Source organism: Melanotaenia boesemani, chromosome 3, assembly GCF_017639745.1.
Source record: "Melanotaenia boesemani isolate fMelBoe1 chromosome 3, fMelBoe1.pri, whole genome shotgun sequence".
In the NCBI taxonomy this organism is placed as follows: Eukaryota; Metazoa; Chordata; class Actinopteri; order Atheriniformes; family Melanotaeniidae; genus Melanotaenia; species Melanotaenia boesemani.
Genome location: NC_055684.1, coordinates 27,957,418 through 27,984,125, shown reverse-complemented (window position 1 = coordinate 27,984,125; position 26,708 = coordinate 27,957,418). Strand labels below are relative to the sequence as shown.

General features: G+C 37.5%; 1 protein-coding gene and 1 long non-coding RNA gene across 2 annotated transcripts; one reads left to right on the top strand and one right to left on the bottom strand.

Moving 5' to 3' along the window:
- Positions 1–7,905: 7,905 nt before the first annotated feature.
- On the bottom strand, positions 7,906–22,037 carry LOC121636558 (myosin heavy chain, fast skeletal muscle-like). The gene is made up of 41 exons (XM_041980133.1): positions 21,946–22,037; positions 21,743–21,780; positions 21,408–21,615; positions 21,169–21,312; positions 19,972–20,128; positions 19,766–19,793; positions 19,541–19,652; positions 19,341–19,433; positions 19,124–19,187; positions 18,946–19,044; positions 18,751–18,854; positions 18,432–18,570; positions 17,877–17,995; positions 17,616–17,765; positions 17,374–17,544; positions 16,973–17,279; positions 16,691–16,764; positions 16,302–16,389; positions 16,057–16,174; positions 15,850–15,973; positions 15,615–15,751; positions 14,347–14,602; positions 14,014–14,256; positions 13,753–13,929; positions 13,514–13,659; positions 13,278–13,368; positions 12,736–13,125; positions 12,497–12,623; positions 12,289–12,407; positions 11,991–12,187; positions 11,611–11,794; positions 11,364–11,529; positions 11,144–11,268; positions 10,725–11,033; positions 10,438–10,641; positions 10,231–10,356; positions 9,310–9,480; positions 9,123–9,227; positions 8,444–8,539; positions 8,153–8,284; positions 7,906–8,025 (listed from the first exon to the last, which is right to left on the bottom strand). Exons 3-41 carry the CDS (start codon positions 21,606–21,608, stop codon positions 8,005–8,007), a joined length of 5,814 nt encoding a protein of 1,937 aa, XP_041836067.1. The 5' UTR covers positions 21,609–21,615; positions 21,743–21,780; positions 21,946–22,037; the 3' UTR covers positions 7,906–8,004.
- A 684-nt stretch (positions 22,038–22,721) lies between these two features.
- LOC121636560 lies at positions 22,722–24,808 on the top strand. Its single transcript, XR_006009747.1, has 3 exons — positions 22,722–22,760; positions 23,255–23,384; positions 23,712–24,808. It is a non-coding gene; the product is annotated as an uncharacterized LOC121636560 (long non-coding RNA).
- Positions 24,809–26,708: the final 1,900 nt, after the last annotated feature.

The following is a 26,708-nucleotide window of genomic DNA, read 5'->3' as shown; positions in this document are numbered from 1 at the left end:
GGTGACGTTTTACTGGAAGGTTGAGAAACAAGACACATCACGTTAGAATAAAACAAAATGCCATTGATATTGTAATAAAAGCTTTGCCTGAGGTAAAAAACAAAGTGAACTTGAAATATTAAATATGTCAAATGTTAATTTAATCTCTCTTGATTCCACAACTATATAAATCTACTGCAAATATAGTCTTTGAAATAAAGATCCAGCAGCATTTAATTATATAGACAGTAAGTGAGATACAAAAGAATAGCTATGTTAACTGGGTTAATCATTTCACACAAGGCACAGTTGTAAGAGGCATTTAGGTGTTGATAGATTCAAATCAGACCTATTAGAAAAAATCTGCATTGTAGATCCAAATGAACATTTGATAAAATGAAATTGATGCAAGAAATAAATTACCTTCTTCCCTCTTCCCAGAAGAACAGCTCTTTGTGGTTTTATGAGAGTTCTAAAGAAAAATAAATAGTTCAAATTACAAATAGCTCATAAACCATTTTGCTGGAAAAATTATGCAGCAGTTCAGTGAACATCTTCCCTAAAGAAAACAGCTCTATGTCTGGTGGTAAGTGGCCATGCCTTGCATTGTTTATAAAGCTGCTGGCTTTCTTCTTGCTAATAAAAGACTACCTCACTCACCTTGTCTGGTTGCCTGTCAGTCCTTGGGGGTGTCCTACCTTCCCTTCCTTCTTATATAGAGAGGGCTGTGTTCACGCAGCAGAATGATGTTCTTTATTTGGTCATGTTGTTTTAATGCTCTTTGCTTGAGTATTTTTGCCTCCAATGTAATCTCTGGCATCTTTTGATTTGATCAACACATGCAGCCAATTGCAAGTTAAAGTCCAGTTGAATCTGTGATGAATGGCCTGTGTTGATCTGATACTTTTATAATAAACTGTTTCAAAAGGATCAATTTTGATGATGAAAACTATTATTTAAAATAGAACAGTAAAGACTTGTCCTTGATGGAGAGATTAAGCTTAATTAGTGTTTATTAATGGCAAGTGCTCTATAATGGGGTTGTTATCAGATTAACGTAGCATTACAAACTCAAGCATACACAGTGCATGTGTTCTTAGGTCATTCCTTAAAATATTTTTGCACATCATTTATTTCTTTAAGAAATACCACAGAGCATGAAAGAAGTGCAGTATATAATAAAAGAGAGCAGATGGTGAGGCACATTTATTGTATACTATTTTAGGAGTAACAGTGCCACAGAGCAGATGCTGTTGAACTGGAAGGCAGTCTTCTTTTAACTGTATAAATAGATCAAGACATTCACAAAACATTGTTTTTTTTTATCCTAAACATTCTTCTTGAAGATGAAGTTCAGACTTTGTTTTTGTTGTTACAATAATCTCCCTAATGCACCTTGGCACTGTAGATGATCTGAGTTTATCTGTGGAGAAGCTCTCATGTGTCACTGGAATTCTGTAGCAGACGCCCTGCAAGTCTTTCCTGTGACAAAGAAGGAGAATTGGGCATAACAATTGCTAATGTAAGAACTTGTGAAAATGATGATACCTCTTGATAGCCGAAACATGTGCTGAGGTCCTTAATTAACAAAATCCCAAACTTAATTAGATTTCCTTTGCAGGGATAAGGGACAATAGATTGTAGAGCAATATGGATATTTATAGCACTTTCATTTCTCTCAGTCCTGGCTATATGTATGGTAAAAACACTGGTCACCTTTGCCTTGAATGTGTCTTGAAAGAAAAGTTAATCACAAACTCAATATTTCTAAATGTCATCAAAAGTTAAAGATAAAAATCATCTCGGACTCTCATTTTTTTATGTTTTCATGCAGGTTAGTGTACTTAGACACAAAAACAGATATATTAAATTATGAAACTACAGTTTCACTCCATGATAATCTCACAAATTCACTGCACCTCTGTTAATGATAATAAAGCCCGCTAAAGCCTCTAATGATGTCATTACAAGCCAAGGTGAATGACAGGATGAAGGGTTTATGAGTGAGTTAATGAGATGAGGTTACACTAACTCTTTATTATCAATATCTTCAAAGTGGTTTAAAAAAACTATTACATATAATTAAACATTTACTTCTTTAATTGGGACAGCTTTGCTTCCGGTGTAAGAGTGATCATCTACAACTAAAAAGGTAGGTTTGACTAACAGCACCCCCTCACGTTAAATTATCCTTGGTCAAGACACTAAACCCCACATCATCCCCATATTCTGCATCAGTATGCAATGTCAAAGAATACCTGAAGAGACAATCCACACACACAAAGACCCAAGCCAAGATCCAAGCCAAGATTTGAACCAGTGCTAACCATTACACCACCATGTTCTCAATTAGTAAAGATCTATCATTAATTTCCCAAGTTCCTATCTGTCATGTGCACTGTCATGTGCACCTGGAGTTAAACTGGTATCTGTTATGTGAGAGGTACTATAGATTTTAGGGTTGCAATGGATCCATGGTTTGACCCTCTGGTGTGCTCACCAATAAGAATAATTTCAGATCTATAAGTGTAATGTCAATTTGTAAAATATGAGAGGCTGAATTGTGGGCGGAGCTCATTAACATATTCAAAAATCCACAATCACTGAGTGAGGAATTGGAGAGTCATACTCCATACATTATAAATGACAGGATGAAAAGACTTAATAAACTCATTTCAAATAAAGTCTTGTTCCCATTATGGGCAATGTAAGAAAAGACAATTCTGTGTGTTTATTTTCACTACTTTATATTATACAGTAGCATGCCCTGACCGAGCTGAGAAATTATTTATTTAGTTTTATTTAAGGGGAGTGGTAGCCCAGTGGTTACAAAAGTGGGGTTGGATATGGAGGACCTGGGATCAAGTCCACGGGCTGGCAACTGAGCTGAACCACTGGGGGCCCTGAGCAAAACCCTCACACCAAATCTGCTCCCCAGGTGCTGAAATTTGGCTTGGAAGCCCACTGCTTCTTAATGAAGTATTATAAATAATTATAATATATATATCACCAGTTTGCATTTTGTTAAAACACTGTATTTGTTCTCTCTGGCTTATCACCCACCTGTTATTCTCCTATCTGTACCATGTCTGACTCAGAAACAAGGTACTGAAGCTGCTGATCTTTTGTGCTAAGGTGTGTAGAGATGTGAATGTGCTTTTAGGTGCTTAAGTGTGGACCTGCTGCAAACCAAATGGAAAATAATGTCTTATTTATCTGATTTACAGCTCTACTCTACAATTCAAGTTGCACAGCTAATTGAACACATCTACAGGTTCAAGGAGAAAGAACCAAGTTGGATTGATGCATTTACAAGCTGTCACAGAAAACTGTAACTTTTAATGTTTTTAACTTAAGAGAAGTGTTTAATTAGATTTAATATATTGTTACAGAAGTAGAAAAAGGAAGTCAGATGTTCCATGATGGTAAAGCAGATGTGTCAGGGGTGAGTCCTGGAGAGCACAGCTACCATTAACCCCTCTGAGTCTTCATGTAAAGACTTTGAATTTCTGTTGTGTAAAATTAACCAAATAAACCTGGTCATGAAATGCAAACATTGAGTCCAACTCTTTGTATTTGTTGTGATGCAGGTTTTGTAATGGAAGCAGTTCTGTAAATATTGTTTTGTTGTTTTTTGGTGCTCTCAGTTGAGTTTGTTAAAGGTGAATGTTGTTGTTTTGTGTTTAAAATTACTGTATGCATATCCTGTAAAGAAACATAAAAAAATAAATAAAAAAATATATGTATATATATATATATATATATATATATATATAAAGCTAGGAATATTGCCATCTCTTTTAAAGCTGCTCTTATTGGTCAGCATCAGGACCTGATCCTCTCAACATTCTGTCGCCTGTTAACATTCATGTTTAAAATATAAAGAATACATCTTATATGATTCTGAGTGTAGGCTGAGTTGTCAACATTTTGAAAGGCATTTAATAAGTTTCTGGGAAATTGTGTACATTGCACACAGCACTGACATCTTCATAAGCGTTCATATATTAAAGGGCTATACATATAAACACACACACACACACACACACACACACATGCATATATATATATATATATATATATATATATATATATATACATATACACATATATATATTTATTGCTGATATATACACATATATATATTTATTGCTGTTGGTTATATATGTAGTCTTTCCACGTTGTGGCAACCTCTCACCCAACATCATCTGGCTCCAGCTTTATGCAGTTCTAAATCGGATAAACTAGGAATAAAAAAAAAAAAAATAATCCATGGCTGATAATAATGACAACAAATATAATGTAATAACCAATAAATGGGTCATCCCAAAATAAAGATAAAAAGCACAGTTGCTGTACATTTTTTCCTACAGGACAACTGATGTGTTCACATGATAGGTGGGTCATGTGTCAGATTTCCATCATCTCCAACCCCACTTTATTTATCTAGCACTCTAAAAACAACACAGTTGACCAAAGTGCTAAACACCAGCATAAAAATAATAAAACAACATGACATGTAATGTATCAGTCTCTTACTGACAACCTTTTAACAGGCTCCATTTGACCTTTGTGAACCCATAATCAGCATCACCTTAGAAGCTCACACCACTCCTACAAAACTACTGAATGTCATCTGTTTAGTCATCTGAAGTCTCAGTTGCTGCACTTTTGTTGTGGTTGATGAAAGTGTGATATTCTGCAGAACAGACCGATGACAGACAAGTACACCCTAATGGCTGGAGGTCATAAGATTGAAGCTTTCTGGAGACCCACTGGAAATTTGATATTAGCAGGGCTACATCAGAAGGAGATGAAAAATTTAAAAAGAGGCATCATATGCGATGACCAATAAAGGGAAACTAGTCTAATTATCTATCAGTTACCTTTTTAATTTAATTTAAATCTTTAATAAAGACAAACTCAGCTAGTTTAACTAATACTTTAACGTCAACACTATGAGCCCTATTTTCAGGTTTAGCTATTCTTGTTCAGCTTTACCACATCGCTGTCATCATTAATATTTTTCTCCATGTTCGACTGCATTTTTTAACAAGGTGACGAATTAGTAGGGAGATTTAGGCACTGACTGTCTTGTCTTCACTCCATGCTGCTAAAAGTAAAAGGTTTTAATAGAAAACAGCTTTGTCTTAAGATCAAACGTTTGGTGCTGACAGGTCAGTTGTCAGTGTCTGACAGTAGGAACTTTTTAAAGTTCTAATCTAGATATTCTCATGACAAAACTGTTGGCTTTTTAAGACCCATCAGTTTTTTGCATTGTGAAGATTGTGTGTTTGTTTGTTTGTGGGACATAAACTCCATTGTCCGTTGTGGAATTTGCGCTGAACAGGTGATTAGATTTGTGTTTGGAGACACTTGTGTTGTCTCGAGGGCAAGGATGTATTTTTAAACTTTTTCTTTAAATGGTCTTGTGCTGTGTGCCCTGACAGATGTACTGAAGACAAGGCCAGGCTAAAAGCTTGACCTTCCTCTAAGTGAAGTGTTTGTTCTCCATACGTGACAAGGAGGGGATCATGTTATATGATGTGTAGTAGTTTGCATTCTTTCCTTGTTGAAAGATGATACTGAACAGGAGAAGAAGGGCAGATGGCATTAGATGCTAAATACTGAGGACTTCACACCCGACAAAAACGGTCTATGTATTCAATAAAAATGTGATACTTGATCTCTTATGCTCCCGGCTGTGCTTATTTGGAAGAAACACATATATAGATGTCTCCTCAGCAATGCACTCAGAGCTTTGCCATTTGTTTGAGCCACAAGTCTTACTGTGGAACAACCTTTGGCATAAAACATTTACGTCCTCAATCTCCTGAATGTCCAAAGGGTGGCTACTGAAATAGGATGTGAGTCAAGTTTTAAATGTAAAACTATGTAAAAAAATATTTAAAAAAATAACAGAAACCTTTTGACTTGAATGGGCATTTTGAAGGTAAAAGGCTACAAATACATCGACAGATATTCAATGCATGTGTCAGGATTCACGGTTTATGTTCCTTGGTTTGCTGCCATGTTGTTCCATGTTCTTGGTTTTTGTGTTCATGGTTTCTGTTCTTGGCTTTTTTGTATTTATCTGCCTCCTGCCTCATCCTGCACTTGGGTCCTTATGTCCAAGGCATCCTAACAACATGGGCAAAATGATAATTTCCAAAGTTTTCCAAACAGTGCAAGATAGGAAATATTCATCCATATTCTTGTGTTTGACATTACAGCAAAAGTCCTGTAAATTCAGTAAAAAGTGCATGGACTGATTTACAGAATATAACCACAAGCTGTGGTTATATATGACATTTAGATTTAACCTCCTGACTACCCGTAGTTCAAATTTGTCCTCTGTGGGGGACATTTGTAAACTTGTAAATTTGTGAATATCTCCCACCCACTGCATTCTACTGAGTTAACTCCTTTTGCTATCTGCAGAGGATGTTTAGGGCTTTTCAATGATACCAAATGTGAAGGGGTGGGGCTTTGGTACCTTTTGGTAACAAAAAAAATGTGATTGGACAGTATTTTTTTTCCTGGTAGTCAAGAGGTTAAAACTTAATTCTTCCCCATACACAGGGGTCATGTGCTTTGTTCCAGGACAACCAGCCCGATTTCACAAGAAAACGTAATTCTGAGATAGTTACTGTTCTTTTTTGCTGTAGCCATTAACATTACCATGAACACGTATGACCCCATCAAACCCCTCCTACTTGATTATAAGCATTTTGGACCATATAATATCTGCACAAAATCACATTTATTACCATTCAATTAACAGAAAAAATTAAGACTTGAACGAGAAACATCACCATTTTGCATTTTTAAGAGTGAGACCACATTAGCAGAGCAGTCCACTCGACATTAAATCTTTTTTGACAGAAGAATTTCAGACAAGTGAAAGAGGTCACTGGTTCGCGGCTCAGCTGGAGGGAGGTTCAAACAGTGTCAAACAGTTTGCATGTTCTCCCAGTCTACGTGTGGGTTCTCTCCTGGTATTCCGGCTTCCTCCCACATTCCAAAGACATGCATGTTAGGTTAATTGGTTACTCTAAATTCTCCTTAGGCGTGAATGTGAGTGGGTGTTTGTCTCTGTGTTGGCCCCGCCATAGACTGGTGATCTGTTCAGGGTGAACCCTGCCTCTTGCCTGCTAATTACTGGGATAGACTCCAGCTTTCCTGCAACCCTGAATAAGCAGTATAGAAAATGATAGTTGGGCACTGATTTGAAAACCAAGTTGATTTTGTTAATATGAACTGTCTCATGAGACAAATGGATTTAATTAGTCAAGCATGATTTCTTTTTCAAAGCTGCAAGTATTAGAATATTATTTTAGCCTCCCTATGATGTATTATGCTGGTGAAGTACACAAAACCCAGTCACAGTAAATGACAAGGTTTCTGTCTTGTATCCACTACAGTGATACATTATATAGTAATTGTTAACAAAGATTTATCTCAGCAAAGGCGTAAAAAGAAAAATCCTCTTAAACTGTGTCAGGGAGCACTTAAGGTTCTATTTTCATCACAGGAACTTGACATGGCATGACATATGTTTAGAAGCACATATGAAAACTGTAAGGTCATAAGACTGCCAGGCTCATTATCGCTACAACGTGCAGATTTGCAGCTATCGTAACCTAGACTCTGGAGGACTTTTGAGACAACAGGTGACACTTGACAGTCTGGTTATTTTGAATGATGTAGATGTACAGCCCAGACTGTTAGTAGGTTGTCTTTGATCAGAAAAATGGTCAAACTCACATAAATCTAACATCAGTAGGTATAGGCTGATTCATTAAAAAAGTCCAAATTTCTGGTAACTAGCTTTACTTCTTGACTTTTTTACTCTTGCTGCTTGTAAAATTTGAATGTAAATAAGCTCAGATAAACTGTATATCTCACAAATAATGAAAAACAACCTTCACTTGCTTGTTTTTTTATTGCTTGTTACACACTTGACACATCAAACAAAAAGATCATATTGTATGATTTCTTGCAGTGTCTCTTACAGACTGACGCTCATTCTTCAGCCTCCTTTCCCTTAAAACCAAATCAAGAGATATGTATTTGTGAATGAAATAAGATGTAAAGAGACAATCAATATTTGTTGTTATCATGGCAAAAAGTGCAATAAAAAATAATAAAATAGAAGTGAAAATGATCATACTCTGGCAACCTCACGGCTCTTAGCTCTTAGCTTGTTGACCTGCGACTCGGCGATGTCTGCACGCTCTTGAGCTTCCTCAAGCTCATGCTGAACCTTCCTGTATCTGGACAGGTGAGTGTTGGCCTGCTCCTCCTGTAAAGTTAAAGCAAAGATTTCTCATCTATTTCTCCATTTGCACGAGTAACACCGATCATCATGCGGTCAGTGCTCCGACGTTAACACGTTTTGAGTAAAGCTGTTACTGGTTTGACGCCTAATAAATGTCACATGAGTTGAATACTTCACACTCACAGCGTCTTCAGACTGCCTCTTGTAGGATTTCACTTTCAGCTGCAGCTTGTCCACCAGATCTTGAAGACGGGCAATATTCTTCTTATCCTCCTCAGTCTAGAGGCGGTACATAGAAGAGTCTGGCTTGATTAATCCCTGATTGTGTTTCCGGGCACACACCCCATTCATGCATTCATCTTCCACAAGGATACATTTAAGAAATGTTGACAAGAGGATAAAAAACAGCAACCCACAACTTATAGGCTGTACTTAAAAGGTGAATAAAAGCTAAGACAGCACAATAATCTGCGTACTGTCACTGCCGCAGCTTGTATGAAGTGAATCCTACCCTGTCATCTGTCAATCACACTGCTCGTGGGTGTACATGGAAGAGTTCCTCTTCCTTCTAATTTTTCAAAGTGAAAATCTGTTTAACACGTCTACAGTTATCACTCATGTATCATACTGATGTCAACACTTTACTAAATGTATTTATAGTTGCAACCGAACGTCTTATTTTTAGTTGTTGTTTACTTAATACACTGTTGGAGCCACATACATATGATGGAGTTTCCTGCCCTCTAGGGGTTTTAAACATATTCTGCATCTAATTTGTCTTCTGCAGATCAAATTATATTCCAGAGCTTTCACAGTAACATTTTAAACATGCTAAAAATAAATGTGCTTTGTTTCACCCCACCTGATAAGTCAGCTCCTTCACTCTGCGCTCATATTTGCGAACACCTTTCACAGCATCAGCTCCACGTTTCTGCTCTGCCTCAACCTCAGACTCCAGCTCCCGAACCTTCCCAAAAAAGGTCCAGATGTTATTTAGAGGTCTTACAGAGAAGCCATATGATACCTCAGTATGTGTTCATTTTGCATACCCTGGCCTCCAGTTTCTGAAGTTGCTTCTTTCCACCCTTCATGGCCAGATTCTCAGCCTCATCAAGGCGGTGCTGCAGGTCCTTCACCGTCACCTCCAGGTTCTTCTTCATCCTCTCCAAATGAGCACTGGTGTCCTGCTCCTTCTTCAGCTCTTCTGCCATCATAGCAGCCTGCACATTCATGGTAGCCGTTGTAAAATGGCCAGCAATCAAAGAAAACCACGAGCCAATTGGCAAACGATATATAAACCACGAGTGCGGATTAATTAAGGAACAATATAAGACAAATGCTTTTACGTCATGTTATAGTGGGATAATAGTAATATCCAAAAAAGAATGTATAACACGTTATAACACATTCCACTGCAAATCAACAGGTTGTTACTGTTAAATTTAACTGAATATTTCTAATAAAATGTAATTTTTTTACACATTAATCCTTTAATGATCACAGTGAGATATTTTTCATTTACTATCTTACGTAACTGTGCTTTACTTAATAGTATTTGATGATAGCTACCTTATACATTCTCCCACTGCAAAGGTTTTTGTTTATACTTTGTTCTTAATTAATGATGTTATATGTTGTTAGCTGTCCTTACATTTTTTTCTTTCATTTTAATTAAAGTAATTTATTTTATTATTTTTAATATAGTTGTTTTTTTTTATGAATTTACTTTCCATGTGTACAATTCAACTGTATGGTGAGGTGAGGTGAATTCAACTAGTTGCAGTCTTAAACTTTGCCACTAGATGTCCCTTGATTATAACCACTGGTCCTGTGAGGCTAAAATCAAGATAACATGGGTTGCTCTAAAGTAATTACTGGGATAATACAAAAAAATTACTGTGTCAACAATTGGATTTTTTTTAAAGGCAGTAATTACACATTAAAATAGCTAATTAATTAGCAAAGCTCACGTCGGTGATGGCCTTTTTGGCTTTTTCTTCAGCATTTCTTGCTTCCTGGATGGAATCTTCCACCTCACTTTGGATCTGCACAAGGTCACCCTCCAACTTCCTCTTCGTGTTTATGAGGTTTGTGTTCTGAAGAAACAAGTATAAATGGTGAGGTTGCCAGTTTTTACTCTGCATGTACTAATTTTATATTTGAACAGTTATGAACACCTGAGAGTGCAGCAGTCCAACACGCTCGCTGGCATCAACCAGCTCCTGTTCGGCCACTTTGCGGCTTCTCTCTGTCTGTTCCAGTGCGATTCTCAGCTCTTCAATCTCAGCCACCATCAGGCTGTTCCTGCGCTCCACCACTCCAATCTGCTCCTTCATGTCTGCCTGACCTCTGAGAGCTTCATCGAGGTGCAGCTGGGCATCCTGCATTGAAGACAATTCTAATTACATTCACTATGTGCTTAGGTTATTTAACAATATCTTTACATATTCATGTTTTTTCATACCTTGAGCTGTCCCTGCACGTTTCTCAGCTGTTTCTGGGCTTCAGCTGCCTGACGGTTGGCGTGGCTCAGCTGAATCTCCATTTCATTGAGGTCTCCCTCCATCTTCTTCTTGATTCTCAGGGCATCGTTCCTGCTCCTGACCTCAGCATCCAGAGTGCTCTGCATGGTCTCAATTACCCTCTGGCTGTTCCTTTTGATCTGATCAATCTCCTCATCCTTCTCTGCAAGTTTCCTATCAATTTCATTTTTCACCTGGGTGAGCTCCAGCTGGACACGCATAATCTTTGACTCTTCGTGCTCCAGAGTAGCCTGCAAATGAATGGGAAGAATTTAAAGATATGAACAATTTAGTCAACTGCCCTTGTACTTACACAGTTTTACTTTTGTATTGATCTTTGCAAGTATCAGTCTATAAATACCTCAGCCTCTTCCAAGGCTGTTTGGATTTCTGCTTTCTCAGTTTCTGCTGTCTTCTTCCCCTTTTCCAGTTCGTGAATTGTCTTTCCAGTTTCACCAATATGTTCAGTCAAATCAGTAATTTCCTCTGTTGTGACACAAAAACATTTCTTCAATTATCCAAGTTTGGTATATTAGTTATCTTATCTCTCAAATAATATCTCAGGAGTTTTTTTGTCTCACGTTGCAGGTTCTTGTTCTCCCTCTTCAGGGTCTCCAGGTGGTCCAGAGCTTCTTCATAGGAGTTTTTCATCTTAAATATCTCTGTGTTCAAGGCACGAGCCTCCTTCTGAGCCCCCTCCAGCTCTGCCTGGCTCTCCTCATACTTCTGCTTCCACTCGGCAAGAACCTGAACATATAAGAGACTAATGAGTGTTTTCTGCTACCTTGTGCTAACCAGCAAAAAACGTGCACTACAAACATGTCTAACCTTGTCAAAGTTCCTCTGCTTCTTGTCAAGGTTAGCAGCCAGAGCGTTAGCTCTCTCCACGTCGATCATCAGATCCTCCACTTCACCCTGCAGTCTCTGTTTAGTCTTTTCCAAAGAGGCACATTTTGCATTCACAGCCTCAATAGATTCCTCTGCATCCTGAAGACGCTGGGCGAGCTTCTTCCTATAATCAACGAGAGTCTGTTGTGAGGCTCGAGCTCCTTCTGCAGATTGGTTACATCCCTACCAGCTGAAACTATATTGCCAAAGGCCTTTTATCCATTTTAGTCTTTTTTTCCCTTTTTCTTTTGACCAGGTAGTGTATTGCTAAATGTTCTTAAATGTATTGTTTCAATAAAGTGTAAAATGCAGTGGTTTACTTGGCCTCCTCCAGCTCCTCAGTGCGCTGAATGGCATCAGTCTCATATTTGGTTCTCCACTGAGCCACCTCGCTGTTAGCCTTGGACATTGAACGCTGCAGCTCAGCTTTGGCCTCCTGCTCCTCCTCATACTGCTCTCTGAGCAGATCACAGTCATGACGAGACGACTGGACAGCATGAGCCAGGGCGTTCTTGGCCTGTAAAGGTCAAAATGCAAATTGCAGCAACTCAAACACAATAAAAGTTTAAGAAAAGCAACTGAGCAGATGTTAGTACAAAAGAGGGACGATTTCAGTACCTTAACTTCTTCCTCGAGGTGTCTTTTGAGCTCCTCAATCTGGTGTATATAAGCCTGTTTTCCTCTTGTAAGCTGTGAAACAAGTGACTCCTTTTCCTCGAACTGACGACTAATTTCCCCTGATTAGAACAAATAAAATAAGTTCTTAAATGTTGTTTCAATGTTACAACTCATTTCAAGGTTTTTCCTATATTTCTAAGATACTTACCATGTTCAGAACTCAGCTTGGACCTTTGGGCATTAATATCATTCAGCTGACGCACGTACTCATCATTTTTGGTCTTGAGTTCATTTACTTGATCCTCAAGAGAACGGCACATTTTCTCCATGTTCCCCTACAATACAGACAAATGTCACATACTGTTGTTCAGATTTTAGACAGTTAAATATTAATTTTGATAACTGGTTTTCCTTGATAAAACAAAAAGAAATATTTGTGAATTTTACTTTAGATTTGGCAATAGCCTCCATGTTGCTGCTGAGGTCATCGATTTCCATCTTGTATTCACTTTTCTCTTTCTCCAGCTTCTGTTTGACTCTCTGGAGGTTATCTATCTGCTCTCCCAGCTCTGCCACACTGTCAGCCTGCTTCTTGCGGAGAGCAGCAGCAGTGGCCTCATGCTGCAGGGTGGACTCTTCAAGGTCACGCCGCAGCTTCTGAAACTCAGCCTCGCGCTTCTTGTTCATCTCAATCTGAACAGAAGTTGCTCCACCAGCTTCTTCCAGCCTCTCACTGATCTCCTCAAGTTCCCTGGAGAGATCAGACCTCTGCTTCTCCACCTTGGCCCGAGCAGCTCTCTCAGCCTCGATCTCCTCCTCCAGCTCCTCAATACGAGCCTGTGGTGCAAAACGATAAATCCCAAAACACGGAGTTATTTCTTTTTCCGTTCTCATAAGAGAGATTATGGTAAACATATTTTTTATTAAAAGTAATAGAAATTGTCCACAAGATGCTTATCCACAAAGCCACATAGATACCAATACATTACCTGCAGTTCCTTGATTCTCTTATTAAGCTGGGCACCAAGTCCTTGTTCATCTTCTATCTTGCTCAGTAGCTGGCTTATTTCAAAGTCTCTCCTTTAATGTAAAAAACAAAACATGTGTAGATTATCAGCAATCCAGAGAACATTATGTAAAAACCAGCTACCTTCCACTTAAGCAAGAAGGATTAACATTGTTCTTTTAAGAATTAAAGTTAAACGACTGTTTCATATTCACATACTTTTTTAGTTTTTCGTCAGACTGCTGTTTGTCATTCTCCAGATCCATTATGCATTCATGGGCCAGTTTCAGGTCTCCTTCAAGCTTTCTTTTAGCTCGCTCAAGGTCCATACGGAGCTTCTTTTCTTGTTCCAATGAACCTTCAAGCTAGTGCAGTCACATATAAGGTAACCAGTAAGTGGTTTTGAAAACTAGCTGTACTTTTAGAAATTGTCCTTAATCAGAGAAACGTCTACTTACATCGTCAACTTGCTGCTCCAGTTTGGTCTTGGCCTTCGTCAGAGTGTTGACTTTGTCTTCTTCTGCCTGCAGATCATCAAGGACCTGCTGATGGGCCTCTTGGAGGGCTTTTTTCTCTTTGGTTAACTTTGCAATGGTCTCATCTTGAGAAGTCATTTCCTCAACCAGGTTTTTAACCTACATGGTTTTACATTTAATATTCAATTAAAGTATGCATTTTTTTAATGGGCACAATTTAATAAAATATGATCGGATACCAACTTTGTTTTCAGTGGCATGTTTCTCCTTTTCCACTTTAGCCAGGGTTAGCTCCAAGTCATCAATGTCCTTCTTTAACTCTGAACATTCATCCTCCAGCTTCCTCTTCCTCGCAGTCAGCTCAGCATTGATCTCTTCCTCATCCTCCAGCCTCTCAGCTATTTCTTTGGTTTTAGCTTCAAGCTGGATTTTTGCTTTGATAAGCCCTTCACACCTTTCCTCTGCATCAGCGAGGTTTTCACCTTCCTAGATGAACAATGACATCAAAACAAAATGATGTAGTCGACTAACAGTCAAAGTCTGTTAAATACCAGTAAACCGTGCTGTTATACGTACAGACTGAATTTGCAGTTGTAAGTCATTCTTCTCCTGTAGGAGAGAAACCATCTTCTCCTCCAGTTCTTTCTTCTTAGCTAGAGCCTTTGCTAGCTCCTCTTTGGTTTTCTCAAAGTCCTCCTTCATTTGGACCATCTCTTTCTCCGTCTCTGCACTCTTCAGAAGTGGCTTAATTCTGAAGTACAGCTTCATCCACGGCCATGTTTTGACATTCATGAATGCACGGATGTTGTACTGGATGGAATAAATGGCTTCCCTGAGGGGTAAGAGCAAAAGCAAAAAAAAAAAACTTTTCTCAAGCTCGATCTTGAAGAATGTACATATCTAACAGAGTCTCTCTGATAAAAAACTGCAGCATGATAAAGATTTGATTTGATTACAAATAATCTACTACTGTCCAAAGTTTTTTAATTTTTGGAAAATGCTGTTCTCACAATAAATAATCACAACTATGCAGGAACACAACACAGAGATGTGCAAAAACACATGACTGTCTGATTGTAACTTAGGATTCAGAATCAATGTCTCTGGAGTCCTCACACACACACTAACACTCACTCCGTTCCTGTCCATGGAAATGATCCTTTTACTTGGTAAAAAACAAAATGTAAAAATAATGTGCTTGTAGCACACATGCTCCCTCAGTCCAAAATTCATAAACTGGAAAAAAAAAACTGCTATCTGTTAGTTTTACTAGTAGCTTGTACCGGATCCAACAAAGTTTTAACAGTGTTTTACTTATACTGTTAAGTATGATAAAATAAATCAAAATCTTCTGAATTCAGATTTTGGGCAGCTATTATTATCCTTTCAGAGTTTTCATTACAAATATGCAGATTTCCATTTTTCCCTAGATCTCATTAGGTAGACATGAGTTTATTTAATTTCTGTCAGTGCCTGCTGTAAGTAAATCTATAAAACATGGGCCAAGAGCAGCCACTCTAAAACTCCCAACACACAAACTCACAGCTTCTTGAGCACTCATCAAATCACATTAATCCAAAAAGAATTGTAAAGAATAATAATAATTTTAAAAAAGGTACAGCAATCAACACTGGTATTACTTAAATTTTACGAGGTATTGAGCTTCAACACATTGACTAACATAATAACTTAAAATGTCTAATGGAAAAGTGACAATGTTAGGTAAATACTGGTCTAATTGTAAGTTAGTTTTTTGTTTGTTTGTTTGTTTTAGGCTTTTAAAATCTATTTCAAATCATTTTCTAACTGCAAAAGTCCCATCTGTCCACATCTCCTTGACCCACCTTCTTGCCATCATTTTGACAAATTCTCGTCTCATCACGTAACCTCTGCAGAGAGCCTGAGTCATTGTGACCAGCGCAACCAGCTTCTCATCTCTCATCTCTTCAAGTGTACCCAGTAAACCAGCCTTGAAGAACACCTTTTAATAAATGTAAACATTAGCTTAATTCTTCATTTGCAGTTACCAGTGAGACAGTGATTTCGTTATTATGACTGTAATCATGTTTGTTTATTTACCTTAGTGTGGCCAAACTTGTACTGAGAGTGGTCCACATCGATGGATTCCAGTAGTTTTACTGAAGCCTTCTTGTTGTCAATAAACTGGCCCTCAGGGATGACACTCGCATTCAGTACTTTGTACCTGAAAGAATTGACTTAAATCAGATTAAAAGCAAACCAGAAGGAACATCTGGACACTAAGAGGCACAGAAAGAGCTACTGAACCTCTGCTTGAAGTCACCATAAAGGATTCTGCTGGGGAAACCTTTCCTGCAGATCCTGATACCCTCTAGGACACCGTTACACCTCAGCTGGTGGATGACCAGGAAGTTCTCCATAAGACCTTAAACAGTAACAAACACACAGAATTATGAGTGAATCAGGCATTTCTGAGACAATCACAACAAGCCAACAGAACAGATACGTCACACGTCCATATTGCTACAACAACCAGGACTTTAAGGACTGACCGGGTGTTTTGGATTCATTGGGGATCAAACAGCGCACAAAATGTGGGTGAGTGCTTCTTAAGTTGGTCATCAGTTTGCCCAGGTTTTCCTATTGATGGACAAAACATAAATATTTTTTTCTTTTTCTTATGGGGTGAGACTCATAATATGTCTTTAATTATTTTCAATAAAAATTTCAATAAATAATCTTTTTTTTTTCAATTTGCCAATATCAGACTGAAAATGCATCACCAATAACAAACAACAGTGAGTATATATCTAAGTTATGAGGTGATATGATCTGACACAATACGCTTCAATGTCTCCATTTTGTCTTGGACTCAAGTGCTGTTACAAAAGTTGTCTTATAAAGTCCTAAAAGTAAAGTACTGACAAGTCCTTAAATTTACCCTAAAAAGTGCTGATACCGTCTGGAAGGAACCACCCTTCTTCTTCCCTCCACCCTTCTTTCCACCTTTTGCATCTGTAAAAAGAAATTATAGATTTACTTAATTTTTAGTGACATGTTGGCAGAAAATTATGTGATAACCTGAATGTTGTTGAAAACTTTTGCACTAATTTCACCCAAATGTCTTTGGAATTACATGAATTACATTCTTAGCTTTCCTTTTGCTGAATTTGCCATCCTGCATGATGTTACATGTGTTGTATTTTGAAGACAAAAACATTACCTTCTGTTGCAGCATGAGATATATACAGGAACGCCAACAGTTTAACTGATGACTTCTGGTACAGCTGGACCACAGAGTCATTCAGGGGGTCTTTGTTCTTGTCCAGCCAGCCATTGACGTTGTAGTCAACAGTGCCAGCATAGTGGACCAGAGAGAAATGAGCCTCAGCTTTGCCTTTGCCAGGTTTTGGTTTCTGGAAGGGAGCGCTTTTTCCCAGATGCTGGTCATGCAGTTTGCTTTTAAAGGTCATGTCTGTCGCCTTAGGGACAATACATTCCTCTTCAAGGATGGAGAAGATGCCCATTGGCTGTCATGATAAAATTATTATTATGAGTAAAAGCTTTCAAGTCATCAGATTGTTTTTCTGTGCTTGGTGATGTATATTTAAGCTTGTGTCTCACCTTCTCAATCAGCTCAATGCAAGCAGCCAAGTCCATGCCGAAGTCAATGAACTCCCAATCAATTCCCTCCTTCTTGTACTCCTCTTGCTCCAGGACGAACATGTGGTGGTTGAAGAACTGTTGCAGTTTTTCATTGGTGAAGTTGATGCACAGCTGTTCCAAGCTGTTGAACTGTTAAAAAACAGATCCTGTCAGATGTTTATTGTGGCATACAACATTTAAAAAAAAAGACGTTTACTCACATCAAAGATTTCAAATCCGGCAATGTCTAAGACACCTATGAAAAAGTTTCTGGGCTGTTTGGTATCCAGCATCTCATTGATTCTGACGACCATCCACAAGAACATTTTCTCATAGACAGACTTGCAGAGAGCACTCACAGCGTTGTTGACCTGAAGATTAAAATAAAAAATTGGACATATGGGTGTAAATGCTAATCATGATTTGTACATAAATGTATGCATTATTTCTCAAAAGCCAAAATGAATATATTTGTTAATTACCTGTGGCACAGTTTGACCTTTAACCACCATTTCATTTCCAACCTTTACTCTGGGATAACACAAAGCTTTCAGCATATCAGCTGAGTTCAGGCCCATGAGGTAGGCGATTTTATCAGCCACTGATGAAACGGAAAGAAAAATGCAGCGCATTTTAAAATGTAAAGTATTTTTACTGTAGTCATATTACAGCAGCCCTGACAGACTGGAGGCCAGACAGCTGGACATTTTTCTCTTCCTAACAAGCTCCAGTGTCTTCTTGAAAATCCTGAGAAATGTTTTGGTCTGTCTCAGTGTCACCCTCTAACCCCCCCTCAGAAAACATGACTTGGGAAGTGTACTTAATAAATGCCTAAAGGGTCTCAACTATCTCCTATTTAAGAAAAGGATTAGCACAGCTGCTCTGAGCTCCTTCCTGCCTTCTGATTTGTGTTTTAAGTCAAGAACCCCCCCCCGCCCCCAAGAAAACCCTCTACATTTTACAATTTACAGATGCATGTGGAAGCATTATTTAATATATAAATAATCTAATTAAATAATGTGTAAACAAAAAGTTACCCTCAGTGCCATCAGGCTCTGCCTGCTCTTCACGTTGCTTCTGCTTGAACTTCATGTTTCCGTGATGCATCACAGCTCCAGTCAGCTTGTAAATACCTATTTTCTCCTCTGAAGTAAAGCCCAAGATGTCAATGGCAGTCTGAGGAGTGAATACACAAAAATAAATTTATATTAGATTATTTAACTTACCTAATTTATTCTATTCTTTAAAAAGTATCCACCTTCACAAATATTCTGGTGTTGTCTGATATCAGTTGCTCCATCAATACGTCATAATTACGGTATATATACATAATTTATTTTGGCATATTTTACTCACATCTGTAGCGATGAATTCTTCAATGTCATTGATGCTCTTCACAGTGATTTCCCCATGACTGATCATAGGATAGTCATATGGGTTGGTGGTGATAAGCAGAGCCTCTGAAAAATATTTACTGCACTTTAGCATCCAGAGTTGTTGAAACATTTATTAATTCCTCAAAGTGATGTACTTTGAGGCCGCACAGCTCACCCAGTAGCTCAGGTTTGTGGCCTGTTGCGAGCTGATAGAAGATGTGATAACTTCTCTCAGCTGACAGCTGGAACGTTACACGAGACTTCTCCAGCAGATCTGTGAAACAAGACGTAATGTGTGTTTACAGTTTGATCCGTCACTGAGCCTTCTGAATAAAGGTAAGACAAATGCTTACATGTTTCAATATCAGCAGAAGCCAACTTTCCAGTTGTTCCAAAATGGATTCTGATGAATTTACCCTAAAGAAATATACAGCTATACAGTGAGCATATAAGAAACACACTTTTAATAAGGCAGCAACTCTTATGTGATTGACTCCTAGACTCAACTGGTTATGTTCAGAAAGACAAGCTTTACTTTAAGGCACATGGATATTAAAAAACAAAACTTACAAAGCGGGATGAGTTGTCATTCCTGACTGTTTTGGCATTGCCATAGGCTTCCAGCAGAGGGTTGGCTGCAATAATCTGATCTTCCAGCGAACCCTTAGAATGAAGTAATATGATAAATGTTTACATTTTGCCTTTTAACACCTTCAGACTGATGTTTAAGTATCACATATATAGTATGTTCAGCACTTTTCATCACTAACCTGCATTTTTCCAGGAACCGGCTCAACTTTCTTTCCAGAAGCTACTGCGATTGTCGCAAAGTACTGGATGACACGTTTAGTATTGACAGTCTTTCCTGCACCGGATTCTCCGCTATAACGTATAAAATTACAAATGTGCTGGTGTAGGTCATGGTGTAAGACATAGCAGAGTGCAGAAATAATACACTTTATCAGTCCAAAAGAAGTCCTCATATCATAACTTACGTAATCAGGATTGACTGATTCTCACGATCTGTTGAAAGAACACAAACATAAGATTATTTTATGACATGATTTTTTTTTTCTTTTAATTTTTAACAGCACACAGTCTCTATAAACATTGAGGAATGCATAAAAACTGTACAATTAATAAGCCAAATCATTTTTATAAAATCTCTGTCAGGGCAGACTGCTTATAGAATGATTGATACCTTGGAGCATGAACTGATAGGCGTTATCAGAGATGGAGAAGATGTGGGGTGGAGCTTCAATCCTCTTTTTGCCCCTGTATCCAGTAACAACCTTTGCATCATACACTGGAAGCCACTTGTATGGGTTCACGGTGACACAGAACAACCCAGAGTAGGTCTGTTTTAAGGAGAGGACAATAATAATATGATTTTTATTTAAAGTGTAGAAACAAAGGGAGTAAAAACTGTCATCATGGTTTGTGTTCTTGGTTTGTGTCACGTTCTGGGGTTTTGTGTTCATGGTCATGTTTAGTTCTTTGTTGTGCTTCTGCTCGTTAGTTCAACTGGTTTTTGTTAGCTCATACACCTCACCTGTTCCTGATTAGTCCCTCAGTGTATTTATACCACTTGGTTTTCAATTTTCTTTGTTTTCCCTGTTGTGTGTGTGGCTTTTTTTCCCCTTGTCATGTGGTTCCTGCCTTTCTGGATTTTTGGAATTAAATAATTTGTTCCTGCATCCGGCCTGACTCTGAGTTCTGCAATTGGGTCCTCACCTTCACCACACCGTGACAAAAACATTGTGTTCTTTAGCACATCATGCATGTAACAGTATCTCACAGCAACAATGGAAATCAATGTCTTTTCTCAACATTCAGTGAATGATCATGCGTGACCTTAAAAAGGAATTAAATCACGCTTAAATGGATAGGAGCATCTCTAAAAAGACTGGTGGATAGTTATGCATACCAACTGGTCAAAGAAGGACCAGTCTATGAACTGGCATTTCCTCCTACACACAGAGAATATAAATTAATAAGTTCCATCTGTGACTGCTCCACATTGTAACATACAGAATTTAACTTCATACACCACAAATATCTCTAGCCAGAAATCACAGGAGCAATGCAAATGATTTGGAGCTATTGATAGCAAGGAACCACCACTTATAACCACCACCTATAATGTATGGCTTTCACTATGTTTAAAGTTACTTGCTAGATATTTGCAGATTTCTCTTGTGCTGCTTTAAAAGCTCTGATTTGTAACATGAAAACAAGACTGAAGAGTCTGATGACAAATCATTTAGGTCCTGTGGGTAGGGAGCACTACCCTGTTGTGGTGGGCTGCAGCTATCAGAAGGTGATGTAACCATAAACTTTTTGTGCAATATTGTGTAAAACTGACTAATAAAGTTTTAGAAAAACAAAATTGTCTTACGTAGATCATCCATGCTGCATAGCGCTCTTTGAGGTTAAACAGCACAGCAGGCTCGCTAAGGTGGGTCATCATGGCCATGTCCTCAATCTTGTCAAACTTTGGAGGGTTCATGGGGAAGACTTCATCTTCCTTAACGGTGAGGGTCTGTATGGAAACATTTATAAAGATGTAGACATACAGAGACATATAGCAATTGTTTTTAATGTTATTACATTCTAAACCATTAAATATCTTCATACCTTCCCACCAGAAACTTCCACTGTGGCTTTGCCACCTTCTTTCTTGACCAGTTTCCCTTTCAGATACATTTCAGCGGGCTCAGTCACAAAGTAAGCTGTTTTGGCATCAAAGGGAGTGTTTTGAGCTTCTATTCTCTCCTTTTCAGGTTTCCGGAGGTATATGGCCGCCGGGCCAAAACACTCCATCTCCGGGTCACCCATGGCGCTTCTGTTAAAAATAGTAGGTAAAAGCAAAATAAAGTATGTATTTAAAGAAAAATTAATCAATTGTATGAAGTGAGAAAGGGCACTGGCTTGTCAACACATTTTTCGTTGCTGTCATAAGATGAATATACCTTTTTTGTTTTTCAGTGATGCAGCTTTTGTGTGGATACTAAAAAAGGCCCAGAAAGAAAAAATAAACAAGTCAGAAATAGAAAACAATAACAGAAATTAATTACTTTTATATATTAGAGCAAATATTGCTTAAGAACTGCACTTGAGAAGCTAATGAGATTAAACCACCATGGCAGATAATGAGGTTTGCTAGAACACTCACCTATTTGGGCAGCCAGTCAGTCCAAAACTTTTGCAGAGCCTGAGAGGGCTTCTTTTATACTGAGAACTCTGGCAACCATATAGGAACAACCCTCCTGTATAGGTCACTTAGCTTGATCTGGATAAATGGCCACAGATGTCTTCTCCACCTCATCATCACAAGTGGCGTCTCCATATCCAGTTTAATTTGGGTTCACAAGTCCAGAAGCTAACTATCAACTGACTACAAGAGAAAAGGGCATTTTAATGCTTTAAAAGGTCATAAAACACTGGGTTTATCCATTTAAACTATTTATGTAAGCAGCAAAAGTTTTATGTTTTTTCTCCCAACAAATGAAAATAGGTTGACTAGTATTAATCAAAGTGTTTGTGCTCATAGACGTGTTTATATTCTCCATTTGCAAGATGATCGGCAAACTAATCTTTGGCAGTTGCATAGCTTCAAGCCCCAAGTGTTTACTTAAATCTAATTTAAGAATCCATTATGGTTCATTATCCTTACAGGATACCTAAGACACAGTGAAACAATTCTCTTGTGGCGTGATTAAATTTCAACAAAAAATAACATTCGTAGTATCTTGCCGTCTATTACAGTCTTATTTGGACTTAAAGCAAATATAGCTGCTGGCTCACCAATGCCAAAGCTCTTACTAACTCGGTTGTTGACACATACATTGAACGCCTCACTTAATTTCATTTGAGAAGTTTTTCAGCATCTTGTTACTAAGCACAGAATATCCCAGCTGTGAGCCTCCATATGCTTCACTCATTATTTTGAGAAGGTCATAAACTCATCATGTTCAGTTCTGTAGCATGGTAAGTAAAAGTCTATGCAAGTTTGTTACTTTTCTATTTCTTTGCAATTCAGTGAGTTTGATAGGTGCATGGTGTTAGCATTGCTTATTATTTGGTACCTTAATGTGTCTGTGCCTCTGTTACAGTTGCATATACTGTAAGTGTTTGGGAACCAGTACAAATGCTGTAAATGGATGGTGTAATGTTAAGACAACTTATTTTATAAGCATATTATTTTGTAATAATTTGTTATTTAAAAATCTAATGCATTCAGATAAATGCTTCTATAAATATCGTTAATTATTAGTTGCAAATACCCATCTAAATGAAGAAAAACTAATAACTTGTTCACACATTGGATCACCTGTTGGCTTCTGGTCAACACTGCTGGGAGGCAAAGATAGCTTTTCCAGTTCCAGTGGAGTTAAAATTCCCTTGTGTGTAATGAGTAAGGTATCACCATGTGCATACAACAAACTCAAACTTTTTGTGTGTGTGTCTACTTGTGTGAGAAGGAAAATGAAGTCAGAAGGAACTGATCTGCAGTGAGAAGAAGGCAGATTTAAGAGTCACCATCTTCTTGAGTTGAAACAGAAACAGAACCATTAGGAACTGCCTCTATGATGCCGACCGAGGAACATTCAGGTAAATAAGCTGTTTTAACATATGAATTTTCAATTTTACAATCACTATTTCATGAATCAGATTTATCTTTTACTTGCACTTTATTTATAAAATTTAGCTTTGTATTTATTTTTTATTATACTATATTTGTATAGTTAGTCACCGCTGAGTTAGTGCAAATGATCTAACTATGTTTAATGTTCATCTTTTAACTGTTTGTGTGCTTGCTTTAGATATTTTAATAATACTTGATTTTTTTTTTAACATTTCACTGATTTTGAATCCAATAATATTATGACATGCATATCTTGAAATGTTTTTAATTCTGGTCATTTCTGTTCTCTACAGGTAATCTGATGTCTACTGCTGTACAGATAAGTATACGGTTGTTTACAGTCATTGTGTCATCAAGATATTTCTGTTAATCCAAGATAACTTTAAAATAAAATTATTTTTGATTACCTCGTTTTGTATTAGTTTTCTCCTTCTATCAGAGAACATTACTTTGTGTTGGAACAATTGAAAATGTGTAAATTAATTAATAAATCAATTATGAAAATTGTTTTGAGAAATTTAGTTTTATACCTACAGCTCTTGTTCCATCTCTTCTTTGTTATTTGGTATTGATGAACAGGTACGCTCTCGCCTTCAGGCCTCCTTTCTTTTTCTTCCTGTTCCACATCCTGTGCATTTTAGAAAGAACAGAACACGGGTTATATTTTCTACTCTGAAAAGCTTTAGAAAGATAAGTCCAATAAGTTATTTTTAAATCTGGGTTAACTTTTAGAAAGTGAAATATTCCCCTACTAGTGCAACCTTTTAAGAATACAAAAATAAAAGTACTACTGCCGCTGTGGATTAACTCAGATATACTTATGGATGTGCAAGGTTCGTTATATCAGTGCCAAACAGACGGTGACATCTAATAGTTTTGTGTCAGAATTCCTCAAATTTTAGTACCAGTTTCATGTCATACCATGCTGACAAGACAAGAGCATTTCATTCATTAAGGGCTCCTAAATTAAATAATACAGTTGACCCCCTTTTAAACACAGCGATCTGTGGCTGCATCTTACATGTTTTCTTCTGCCCACACTTCACATCTACACAAGATTTATAAAAATTCAGCCTGCTGGTTTTTAGTATAATCGAGTAAAAGTCAAATAGATCAATAAACAATGCTTAAAGCAAAAGGAAATACAAATAGAGAGTTTAAACAGAGAAGAAATTAACTGAACTGTTTCTTGTATAAAGCACAGAATCACTGGAGGGCTGACATGCGTGTTTTAACACTTTCAAACATAAATTACAGCTTATGTAAAAAAAAAACAACAAAAAACAAAAAACAAAAAAAAAAAACAAAAAGGTCAGTAGATTTGTCAGTATTTTACCATATTTTAGGACCACTATAGACAGTGTCAGGGATCTCCTGTTTTTTGAACAAAGCATGATGGTGTCATTCAAACATGTCCCAATAACCCTGAAAAAGACAATATAGAAAAGATAAACATAATATTCCAACTCAGAATCACTATTAACATTTTTTTACATATATAAAACTTTGTTATATTTGTAGTATATAAATATAGAACTTTTATTTACACAAAATATTAAATTTACCATTCAGCACTTGCAGATAGTTTTACTTGGTGAAGCGGTGAATGATGGTAAGGGACCAGGCGTTCATAATGATGATATAAAAGCTGGTAACATAAGCAGCATGTTTGCACCTTTGCAACATGAGGCTCCCTCTGGTGTTAATAAGATACCAGTGACCCACACCACCAACACCACTTAACACATATTTGCATGACTCACAGCAGCCTCCCAAAAAATAAGACAGACATTGTTAAATACATCAAAACAGCAAAAAAAGAAAGTAAAATTAGAAAGTCAGCATCATATTCAATAGTGACACAAAGGCCGATCAGTGTGCTTTTCAACACTAAGATATAATTTAAGTGATAAGATGATACAAAGATGTATCTCTATATATCTATGAGTCATTAGCTACTACAGTTTAATAAAGGAGTAGCAGACTGCTGGATACAGATTCAGAACAGCCACAACAAAAACTGTGGAAATCAAAAATATGTGAGGACTCCTCAAAATGAAGGTTCAGCAGCTCCTTGTGCAATACTTCATTAGCCTTATATGAGCATGAATTGAAAAAAATACAAGATAGTGTCATACTATGCATGAATGATGGCAGATTAAATGAGTTATTAAAGACAAACTTTTTTCTGTTAGTGTGCAGGAACATGAGTCCAAGATGGTGCAATTATTTACATTAACATATGAATCACAGTTTTACAAAACAAATGCTGGAAATTTCCAAAAGGTGTACATCTTCATTTTAGGAATTATTAAAGTCTAAACATGTATAACAGGCACAACACCACCTTTTTACAGAATGTGACAAGTATAAGTTCTTAATACGTAGCTATAAAATCACAAGGACAGAACATTAATATGTCAAAGAAGTTTAGAATACACCAAAAAGTACTTACAACAAAGAAGGATGCTACACCTAGTTATAATGTATATCCATGCTGCTTGTGATCACCCAGTGGACTGGAATGTTACTCAGCGCTTACCTTGGTTTATTATCCCCAGTCCAGTTGTTGCTCTTTGACTAATGAAGAAATTGACAAGCCTACATCAAAGCCCATGAAAACACAATAAGCCCCTTGAGCATGTGGTATTTGGCTACAGTATCAACACAAGCTTGATGCTATATTTGAGTTTTGCCCTAATAAGACAGAAGATTTCAGAGCAGGCATCGTGTAACACATCTTCACTGAAGACAGAGGCCTATTATATCTTGTGGGTAACCACTTCAGAATTTCTTCTTCATGGTAAGTATGGTAAGCTGACACTTTTTCCAAAGGAAACAGTGCCTAATGTCTTTTTTACACACCCTTGTAAATTGCGCTAGCTATGTCCCATGTTCTTGGCCGACCAAGTTTGTACACTTGCCATCTATGACAGACATCTTCTGCAGACTTCTAACCAAAGTGCTCAGAACTGAATTCTACAAACAATATCTGGAGAAACAGGCTGAACTTTGATATACACAAAACACTGTTATCATGAGGTTATTTTTAAAGCATTCAGGAAGAAGAGTTGTAATCCATCCCTCAGCTGCTCTACATTTAGGAATTGTCTCAACCGCTCTTGTGTATCCCTTAAGAAGTAGAATAAGAGCAGCTGTTGGCACTGTTGTGAAAAGTAATCCCTTGGCAATCTCTCTTTTTCTTTAAAGCTCTTTGGCACTCAATTCATTTTTGAATAATTTCTGACCTGTTAGGACTCTGAAACTGTATATCAGTGACTTTTTAAAGC

Bases quoted from the DNA above. Each gene is read 5' to 3' on its own strand.
- LOC121636558 (XM_041980133.1), bottom strand. From the start codon at position 21,608: ATGGGTGACCCGGAGATGGAGTGTTTTGGCCCGGCGGCCATATACCTC. The intron at 15,974-16,056 runs GTTCAGTAGCTC...CAATTCTTTCAG, and splicing joins TATGGTGACTTCAAGCAGAG to GTACAAAGTACTGAATGCGA. The intron at 9,228-9,309 runs GTATGCAAAATG...TTTTTTGGGAAG, and splicing joins TTCAGAAACTGGAGGCCAGG to GTTCGGGAGCTGGAGTCTGA.